The sequence below is a fragment of the Gekko japonicus genome, unplaced genomic scaffold (assembly GCF_001447785.1).
Source record: "Gekko japonicus isolate JY-2015 unplaced genomic scaffold, Gekko_japonicus_V1.1 scaffold78, whole genome shotgun sequence".
Taxonomy (NCBI): Eukaryota; Metazoa; Chordata; class Lepidosauria; order Squamata; family Gekkonidae; genus Gekko; species Gekko japonicus.
In genome coordinates, this window is record NW_015165236.1 from 1,400,115 (window position 1) to 1,410,500 (window position 10,386).

A 10,386-nucleotide genomic window follows, 5' to 3' on the forward strand; every position below is an offset into this window, starting at 1 on the left:
ACCGCCCGCCCGCCCCCCGACACGTGTCTGGCCCGGAGGCGCCTCCCCACGTCACAGGGAAGCGGAAGGACGCGAGCCGGGGAGGTCCTCCTCCCGGCTGTTCTCCTTACCCGTGGCTCGCTCGTTTCCTCTTTAGTCCTTTGCTGTTGTTGCTCTTGTTGTTGTTATTCTGAATTGTCACAGTCAAGTATAGAGCAAAGTGGGGGTCCAGGGGCACTTTTAAGACCCACAAAGTTTGGTGCTGGGCATAAGCTTCCGTGTGCATGCACACCTTGAAGACCAGCGAAGTTTAATTCCGGGTATAAGCTTCCGTGTGCATGCACACCTTTAAGACCAGCGAAGTTTAATTCTGGGTACAAGCTTTCGTGTGCATGCACACCTTTAAGACCCACAGAGTTTAATTCTGGGCATAAGCTTTCATGCGTACACAGACTTTGAAACCCACAAAGAGTAATTCTGGGCATAAGCTTTCGTGTTCATGAACACCTTGAGGTGGAGGGCTGGCTGGCTGAGGCGCCGGCAGAAAGAAAGCGCAGCGGCCTCAAGTTTGCACACGGGGGGGGGGGAGGATTGTGTGAATCAGACAGACAGACAGCCCTCCGCCTCAGCGCGCCCCGGAACCACGCGGCCTTTTACCCCCTCTTGGCAGCACTCCTTAGCTACCGCCTCTGCTGCCACCTGAGTGCCTGTGGCAGGAGGAGGTAGGTGGGCGAGGGGGTAAAGGGCCGTGCGGTCCCAGGGCGGAGGGCTGGCTGGCTGGCTCAGGCACTGGCAGCAGGGCGCGCTTACCTCCTGCCTGGCGGCGCCTGCAGCAACTCCGGCGACCTTGGCTTCCCTGGCAGGTGGTTGCAAGTGTGGCCCCAGCGCGGGCTCCCCTCTTTATGTGCTCGCTCTGCCGGTGCCTTTCCCCGCCGGCCATGGGTCTCTGGAGAGGGTCCGGGCAGGCGGGAAGGACGCGGAGGGGAGCCTCGGGGATCGGTGCTGGCTTTTGGCGGGGGGGGAGGCGAACTTTGGAGCCCCCATCAAGGGCCCGCCGCCCCATCCAGGGCCTCCCACTCTAGGCGAGTGCCTAGTTGGCCTAACAGGAGAGCCGGCCCTGCTGGCAAATGGGGTTGTAGCCAAGTTCTTGGGAATTGCGGAGGTATCTTCACAGGATTCTTGCTGTTCCGAGCAACACTGTTTATGATGAAGATGATTCCTGGTTTCGTACTGTAGTGGAGTGCCTTGATTTGAGTCCAGGCGCACCTTAGAGACCAAGAAAGGTTGGGGGGGCTTTCAAGAGTCAGCGCTTTTGCCTTTCGACTTCTGGTTGGTTCTCCAGCCCTGATCCAGTTGCACTGTGTGCTTGAGTGCTCGTCCTGTCAGTCATATTCACTTGCTCGGCGTCATCTGTCTGGAGTCCTCCTGAGAAAAGCGGACCATAAATACCGTCAATAAATAGAAATAATAAAGAAAGAAAACTCCCTTTGTCCGGCAAAATGTCGCCTAGCAGTTAAGAGTGTCAAGCTAGGAGCCAGGAGACCTGGGCGCTGCCCTGGATGCTCACTGGGGGACCCGGGGCCAGCCACAGGTTATTCTCAGCCTGGCCGTCCTCGCAGGGCTGTTGTGAGGATAGAATGGAGGAGAGGAGAACCTCTGCTGCTTTAGGTTCCCACTGAGGAGAAAGACGGGGTGTCCATGAAGTCAGTGAATCATGTATCGGACCAAAGGAGTGTTGACTTTTGGAAGCTGGTACCCTGAAGCTCTGGTTGGTCTCTGAGATGTTGCAGGGCTTGAATCTGAATGTGCCCAGGGCACCTCGTCTCAGACACCCCCTCCCCTGTGACCGTTGTGCCCCAGGGCCACCTGAGAGCCAGTTTGGCGTGGTGGTTGAGTGCGCGGACTCTAATCTGGGAGGGCCGGGTTCGATTCCCCACTCCTCCTCCACTTGCACCTGGCTGGATGACCTTGGCCAAGCCACAGTTCTGACAAGAGCTGTCCTTGAAAAAGAGCCGTTCCTGTCAAGAGCTCTCTCAGCCCCACCTACCTCCCAGGGTGTCTGTGGTGGGGAGGGGAAGGGAGAGGAGTTTGTAAGCCACTCTGAGACTCCCTTGGGTGGTGAAGGGCCATGGGGTATGAATCCAGTCTTTTCTTCTTCATCATCATCGGCCAACTCCTTCCTGTGGGGTTGACCCCTGTTTGCCATTTTTAAGGGCCTGGGGGAGAAATCCCAGAGCTGGGATTGAATTCTCGGGGTGGAGGGGCAGTATAAAACAAGAAGCCACCGCAGGAGTGGTCTGGTTGTTCAGTCGCACAGTTGGAGTGTGGTCTCGGCGCTGCCAAAAGTCCCGTTTTGCCCCAGAAGTTCAGAATGCATCCCCCTATGACACACACACCCCAGTTTGTAGATTGCCACTGGAGGGCCAAATCCACCTAGTTGAGAAGCACTTCTCCTAAGACATCTTGGGGGTCTGGAATGCAGCTGGTGAAGAGAAGAAGAAGAAGAGATTGGATTTATACCCCATGGCCCTTCACTACCCGAAGGTGTCTCAGAGCGGCTTACAAACTCCTTCCCCTTCCCCTCCCCACAACAGACAGACACCCTGTGAGGTAGGTGGGGCTGAGAGAGCACTGACAGAAACTGCTCTTTTTCAAGAACAGCTCTTATCAGAACTACGGCTTGCCCAAGGTCATCCAGCAGGTGTAAGTGGAGGAGGAGTGGGGATTATCAAACCCGGTTCTCCCAGATTAGAGTCCGCGCACTTAACTACGACATCAGACTGGCTCTTTCAGAGGCTGGACGGGGCCGTGGCTCTTGGTAGAGCATCAGCTTTGCATGCAGATGGTCCACAGTTCAATCCCCAGCAGCATTTTAGCTACGGATGAGGTAGTGAGTGATGTGAAAGACTCTTTTCTACCTGAGTCCCTGGAGAGCAGCTGCCAGTCTGGGTAGACAATCCTATGGTGGACGGTGTGTGTGTGTGTGTCTGATTCCCGCGAGCCCCCTGAGGGTTGGCTAACGGCAGAGGACTGTTTTTCTTTACGCTCGCAGAGACTGAACTCGCTGCAGGAGCTCCAGCTGCTGGAGATCATGTGCAACTATTTCCAGGAGCAGAGCAAGGACTCTGTCCGGCAGATCATCTTCTCCTCCCTCTTCGGCCCGCAAGGGAACAAGGCCGACGACTGCAGGATGGCTCTGCTGGGCAAGCTCGTCTCCATGGCGGTGGCCGTGTGCCGAGTGCCGGTCCTGGAATGCGCGGCTTCGTGGCTGCAGGTGAGGCTTGGGCCGGGGCGGAATCGGCCAGGTGAAAAATCATGTGTGTGCGATGGGCACAATGGCCCCCGTAGCCAGGATTTTGTGGCTTGTGGGGCATTTCCCCCTCCCAGAGGGGCTAGAGATGTGAAAGCCCGGAAAAATTCAGGAAAAAACCATCCCCCCCCTCGTTGTTTTCCTGAAGCCTTTTTTTTTCCCAAAAAAATTGGGAAAATTGAAAAAAGAAAAGAAAAAAAATTGATTATGGAACATTTTATTTTAACATGATGAATAAAATATTTTAAGATGAGGTGTTCAAATATTTTCCAAATAATTTCTAAAAAATATGTATGGGATCAGATTGATCTAATTTCTGTGCACTGAGGACAAGCAAGTCCTAGGGTACCAACTGAACTCTCCAATGCAAGAACTCATCCTCTGTATGAGTTACTGTGTTCGGTACTGCCGTTTTTTCCTCAGCAAGTCTTATGCTTCTGTGTTGTTGTTGTTGTATTTTGTGATGTGTATCCTGAAGAGTCTCTCCAGGCGGCATGCAACAATTGCAGCACAATGAAACACCCTCAGCCTTTTTCACTGATCGGGGTGGGGGTGGGGGTGGGGAGGTTTGCCAGTGGCCAAGAGAGGCTGCCTGAAGTCTTGCAACCCAGCTGAGGCAGAAGCTGCCAAGTTTGCCCTGCGTTGTGCAGGAGGCTAAACTGGGTGTCGTCGTCTCCCGTCTCCTGCCCTCTCTGCTGGGCATTGCCAGCGTTTGCCGCTCTCTGGTGTAGTGGTTAAGTGCGCGGACTCTAATCTGGGAGAACCGGGTTTGATTCCTCACTTTTCCACGTGCACCTGCTGGATGACCTTGGGCAAGCCGTAGTTCTGTCAAGAGCTGTTCTTGAAAAAGAGCCAGTTCCAGTCAAGAGCTCTCTCTGCCCCACCCGCCTCACAGGGTGTCTCTTGTGGAGAGGGGAAGGGAGTTTGTAAGCCGCTCTGAGACTCCTTTGGGTAGTGAAGGGCCGTGGGGTATAAATCCAATGTCTTCTTCTTCTTCTTCTTCCAGCGGACCCCGACGGTGTACTGCGTGAGGCTGGCCCAGGCCTTGGTGGACGACTACTGCAGCCTGGTGCCCGGCTCCGTCCAGACCCTGAGGCAGATCTTCAGCGCCAGCCCACGCTTCTGCTGCCAGTTCATCACGTCGGTCACCGTGCTGTACGACATGTCCTCAGGTAACTCCCTATTTATACCCACTGGGTGAGGAGGGGCCGTGCTGGCGTCGGGGGCAGAGGTGCCTTCTGCGTTAGAAAGACCAGGTCCCACTGTATTTATTGGTTTACCCTGACCTGGCCACTGTAATCCATGCAACGATTGCCTCCGGGCTAGACTACTGTAGCTCACTCTAGGTAGGGCTACCCTTGAGGCTGACTCGGAAATCACTACTGGTCCAGAATGCAGTGGCCCGGGTCCTCACGGGGACCCCTTCGACGGCATATATCCAAACGGTGCTTCGCCAGCTGCACTGGCTCCAGGTTGAGTATTGTCATAGATCTCAGCTCTTCCTGGCCAGCTTCTGTGCGCTCCCTCATGCTTGACCTTGCAGTCTCCAGCTGCAGTTTACACACACATATGCAATAAAGAATAATATTTGTACCCCGCTTTTGTACACAAAGTGTCACACAACATTCTTCCCTTCTCTGTTTATCTTCGCACACACAAATTGAATAAGTAATAAATAATAATATTTGTACCCCGCTTTTGTACACAAAGTGTCACACAACATTCTTCCCTTCTCTGTTTATCTTCGCACACACAAATTGAATAAGTAATAAATAATAATATTTGTACCCCGCTTTTGTACACAAAGTGTCACACAACATTCTTCCCTTCTCTGTTTATCTTCGCACACACAAATTGAATAAGTAATAAATAATAATATTTGTACCCCGCTTTTGTACACAAAGTGGCATACAACATTCTCCCCTTCTCCATTTTACCTTCACACACACAAATTTAATCAATAATAATGATGATATTTGTACCCCGCTTTTGTACACACAGTGTCACACAACATTCTTCCCTTCTCTGTTTATCTTCGCACAAAAAATTTAATAAGTAATAATAATATTTGTACCCTGCTTTTGTACACAAAGTGGCACACAACATTCTTCCCTTCTCCGTTTATCTTCGCACACACAAATTTAATAATTAATAAATAATAATATTTGTACCCCACTTTTGTACACAAAGTGGCATACAACATTCTCCCCTTCTCCATTTTACCTTCACACACACAAATTTAATCAATAATAATGATGATATTTGTACCCCGCTTTTGTACACAGTGTCACACAACATTCTTCCCTTCTCTGTTTATCTTCGCACAAAAAATTTAATAAGTAATAATAATATTTGTACCCTGCTTTTGAACACAAAGTGGCACACAACATTCTTCCCTTCTCTGTTTATCTTCGCACACACATATTTAATAAGTAATAATAATAATATTTGTACCCTGCTTTTGTACACAAAGTGGCAAACAACATTCTCCCCTTCTCCATTTTACCTTCACACCAACCCTGCGAGGTAGGTAAGCCGATAGCATGAGTTAGGACCTTGACCATCGGTGCGCCGCCCCACAATGAAGCACAGCGTGTGGGATGATCAGCTGGCAGAGAGGGGAGGTGGGACCGGAGGAGAGACGGAGAAGGGGGAGTCAATCCTGGAAGGGGTGGGTCCGAACCTGCCGGGGGCAGAAGAGGAGCCCACTCCTGCTGAGTGAGCTTGACTTGCCGCCTGCCTGCTCCTCTCTCTGCGGGCAGAAGCCAGAGGCGGTGGGGCCCAGGCTGTCTCCACAAGGGCCTTGGCAGAGAAGGGGGGGGGAGTGGCTCTCCAGGGGGCTTGGCGTCCGTGGGCTGGCTTCAGAGGCGTGTCTCCCTCCCTCCCTCCCTCCCTCCCTTCCAGACGACCTCATCCCCCCGCCAGACTTGCTGGAGATGGTCGTTTCCTGGATCTTCGAAGACCCGCGCCTGACCTTGATCACCTTCCTGAACACGCCCATCGCCACCAGCCTGCCGATCGGATTCTTGGAGCTCACCCCGCTCAGCGGCCTGATCCGCTGGTGTGTGAAGGCCCCCCTGGCGTACCGGCGGAGGAAGCCGGCCCTGGCGAACGGCCACCTCGAGGGGAAGCCGGCCAAGGGCTCGGCCCCGGTCCCGGCCCGCGACTGCCAGCCCCTCTACTCCAAGCTGCACCTCAGCGTCCTCCAGGTCCTCATGCTCCTGCAGGGCCACCTGACCGAGAAGAACCTCTACGGCCGCCTGGGGCTGGTGCCCTTCGACCACATGGTGGCCCTCGTGGAGGAGGTCGGCCGCCTCTCGGACGAACTCGGCCCGCTCAGCGCCTCCCAGGAGGTGGAGCTGGCCCTCGACCGGCTGGCCCAAGCCCTGCAGGTGGCCGTGGCGGCCGGGGGACACAGCCTGCTGCAGCACTCTCCAGGGACAGCGTCAAGGGCGAAGAGAATGAGCAGGCACCCCTGCAAGAAAGTGACGCTGTTGGCACTTGTAGGAAGCTGTAATCCGATGAGGAAAGGCTCAAGGAGCTGGGTCTGTTTAGCATGGAGAGGAGACGACTGAGAGGATCGCCCTCTCCAAGTCCTCGAAGGGCTGTCCGAGAGAGGATGGGGCGGAGTTGTTTTCTGTTGCCCCAGAAGGTCGGACCAGAACCACCAGGCTGAAATTGAATCAGAAGGGTTTTCGGCTAAACATTAGGAGGAACTTCCCAAAGGAGCGGTTCCTCGGTGGCACAGGCTTCCTGGGGAGGGGGTGGGCTCTCCTCCTCCTCTGGAGGTTTCCAAACAGAGGCTCGATGGCCGTCTGACAGCAGTGTGGATTCTGTGAACTTGGGCAGATCACGAGAAGGGAGGGCAGGAAGGGTGGCCTCAGGACATAGTTCTCGTGGCCCTTTCTTGCACGCCCAGGGAAATGCTGATCAGCACTTTGGGGTCAGGCAGCAATTTTCATCCAGGCCCGTTCGGCTGGAGGTTTTTTGTCAACTTCTGGGTGTGGAACCAGGAGTCATTGGGAGTGCGGGGTGTGTGTGCATTTGTGGATGTCCTGTATTGTGCAGCGGGTTGGACTAGAAGACCCCGGAGGTCTCATCCAACTCTAATGGAATTATAGAGTTGGAAGGGGCCATAGCAGGGGTCATTTCCTGTGGGAACGCACAGGAGCGGAGCTCCAGCAGTAAGGAGCCCCGGGGGCGGGCACATGCAACATGCCCTGCCCCCTCCCCCCGCACCCCCTCAGTTGGGCCATGAGGAGCAAGAAGCAGCCAGGTAAGTTGCAGAGCTGCGCCCCCCCCCAAACAATAGCTAGCAATCCAAAACAGTCCAGTGGAGCCTGAGCGGTGGGCGTTGCCTTCTGACACACTTCGGGTGATGTTGGGGGCGTGGCATATGCAAATGAGTCGTGCTAATGAGCTCCCTGCCTTTCAGATGCTTCAGGAGAGCCATCCTCCCCCCCCCCGCCTCCTCTTCGCCAGACTGAACATGCCACAAGTCCCCCAAGCCTTCCCTCGTAGGGCTTTTTGGTTGCCAGGCCCCCCAATCATCTTTGTCGCTCTCCTCTGCACCCGCTCCATTCTGTCCCCATCCTTTTTGGAGCAAGGCCTCCAGAACTGCACATGGTGTTTCAGGTGCGGCCTGACCCATGCAGTGGCCTGCATCCCTGCTGCTACGGCTCTAGTTGTCAGAGCGTGTGACCAGCTTGGAGAGATCAGGGAGGGTATGCGCTGACCTTCGCTCCGTCTTCGCCCTTTCTGCCGACTGAATTCCTCGTAACTGGCTCAGAAACAGCATCCCAGCACGCTCCCTTCTCCCCCAAGCACACGAGAGGGCCGTGTCTTTCTAGGCGTGCCTTCTGGCTCAGAGACGGTTCCCCAGCCGGCTTGTGGTGACCTCCCCGAGAGTGTGTCCCAGGCAGGGGTCATTTCGTAGAAAAAGAGGTGCAGGAGCTCATTTGCATAACTCATTTGCATATGCCACACCCCCTGACATCACCGGAAGTGTGTCAGAAGGCAACACCCATCGCTCAGGCTCCACTGGACTGTTTTGGGTTGCTAGCTATTGGGGGTAGGGGGGGGGGAACGTGCAGATATGCCCATCACAGAGGAGGGAGAGCTTGTACCTGAATAAAACTTGGTCTTAAAGGTGCCACTGGACTGTTTTGGGGCAGGGGGGAGCTCTGCAACTTACCTGGCTGCTTCTTGCTCTGACTGAGGGCTGCTGGGAGCAGGGGGTGGGGCTTGTTGCATGTGCCCACCCCCTGGGCTCTTTACTGCCGGAGCTCCACTCCTGTGCACTCCTGCAGGAAATGACCCCTGGACTCCCAGGAGGCCACATGGCACAGTCTTGGGTGAGAAAGCAGGTCTTTGTGGAGGCCTCTGTGTCAGCTCTTCGCCCAAGCCTCACTTTTGTTTCTGCTCTCTTTCAGAGGACCTCAGGACGGTCTGCTCCAGACTCCCGCACAACAAGTAAGGAAGCCGCCTCCGTCTGTGGGAAGCGGAACACTGCAAATCGGGGGTCGCCCGAGACTGCGGGAAACTTTGGAGTGCTGGCACAGGGCAGGGAGTGCAGCGACAAAACAGCTGCCCCAGCTTGCTTCTCATCCCGCAGGGAAGATCCTTGTGCCGCGCTGGCAGCCAATCAAATCTCCCGTGTCCAGTCAGGAGACTTGCTTTGCAAAAGCTCCACCAGGCCTCACCCAATTCTAAAAACCTTTGGCAGGCACCAGGAAAGGGGGCGGCGGGGGCCCTGGGCACTGTGTTGGAGACCCCTGTTTTAAATGGTGCCACGTGCTCTCTCTCAGAGTGCAGGGGCACAAGACCTCTCTGCCCCAAGGGAAAGGGAGGAGGCGCGGGACAGAACACGACCTGTTTCCGTTTGAGCAGCGATGCCGTGGTGCCAAGCGTGCTTTAGTGCCAGGTGGGAAGGAGGCCATCCTCTGGGCATTCTCCAGTTTGGTGTCAAAGGTTAGGAGCGCGGACTCTAATCTGGGAGAACCGGGTTTGATTCCCCCACTCTTCCACATGCAGCTGCTGGTGTGACCTTGGGTCAGTCACACGTTCTCTCAAGGGCACTTCCTGTCAAGAGCTCTCTCAGCCCCACCGACCTCCCAGGGGGTGTCTGTTGTTGGGAGGGGGAGGGAAAGGAGTTTGTAAGCCGCTCTGAGACACCTTCGGGTAGTGAAGGGCCATGGGGTATAAATCCAATCTCCTCTTCTTCTTCCTCTCCATTGGCTGCCGCTTTGTAATGGGTTTCATCTTGCTGGGTGCTTTCAGCTTAGCCTTCTGTGTCTTGATTTGGCCCTTGGTTGCCCACCCGGTGACTGGCCACCCACGCACCAGCAGGAAGTGTTGCCTCAGGCGCTCTGTGTGCCTCCAAACTCCTTCCCTCTTCTCTCTTTTCCTTACAGCCTGCTCCAGCTGGTGGTCTCGGGCCCAGTCCAGCAGCCGTCCCACGCCACTCTGCCGCCAGGGTTCTACCCGCCCATCCACACGCCCCCGCTGGGCTATCCGGCCCTCCCGGCGCACCCCGCCCTCCCGGCACACCCTGCCCTCCCGGCACACCCGGCTCTGCCTGCCCACCCCGTGCAGACGTTCATCCCGGGCAATTTCCCTACCGGCCCATCCGCTGAAAGAACTTCTCCTGCACTCTGTGAGCGGCCACGCCGTTTTCCTTCCATCAGGAGCCCGTGCAGGGAAACCAGCATCCTTGTTGCTCCACGTTTACCGCTACTGCGTGATGTCTGGAGAGAGGTCTTCTCTGCCAAGAGAGTGAACCAGGGGCGCCGGATAGTAAAATGGGACAGTCTTTTTTTAAAAAATAAACCCAATTGTATATATATATAGAAGAAGCCCTGTCAATGAAGGTGGATTTTTCTTACATCTAAGTAGGATGGCCGCATTGTGCAGTTGTGCCTTGTTTTGGTGGATCTAACCCCCAATTCCTCGTTAGTAAAAATTCTGGATGAGAGCTTCCGGTTCACGTCTGGGCCTTTCTCTGTGAGTGCGTATGCATAAAAATTGTCCTCCTTTGGTGCACATTTTTTGCTTTGGAAGTAGCAATTCGGCATTTGCAGTTGAAGTGCGGGGGGGGG

At 54.9% G+C, this 10,386-nt stretch overlaps 1 protein-coding gene across 1 annotated transcript in view; it reads left to right on the forward strand.

The window, feature by feature from the left end:
• The window catches only part of LOC107109321 (chromosome unknown open reading frame, human C7orf26), a 10,715-nt gene extending 329 nt beyond the window's left edge, over positions 1-10,386 (forward strand). The window contains 6 exon segments of the mRNA XM_015409925.1: positions 3,032-3,253; positions 4,296-4,461; positions 6,194-6,703; positions 8,707-8,761; positions 9,703-9,896; positions 9,899-10,386. Coding sequence (XP_015265411.1) covers positions 3,032-3,253; positions 4,296-4,461; positions 6,194-6,703; positions 8,707-8,761; positions 9,703-9,896; positions 9,899-9,924 — 1,173 coding nt within the window. The 3' untranslated portion in view covers positions 9,925-10,386.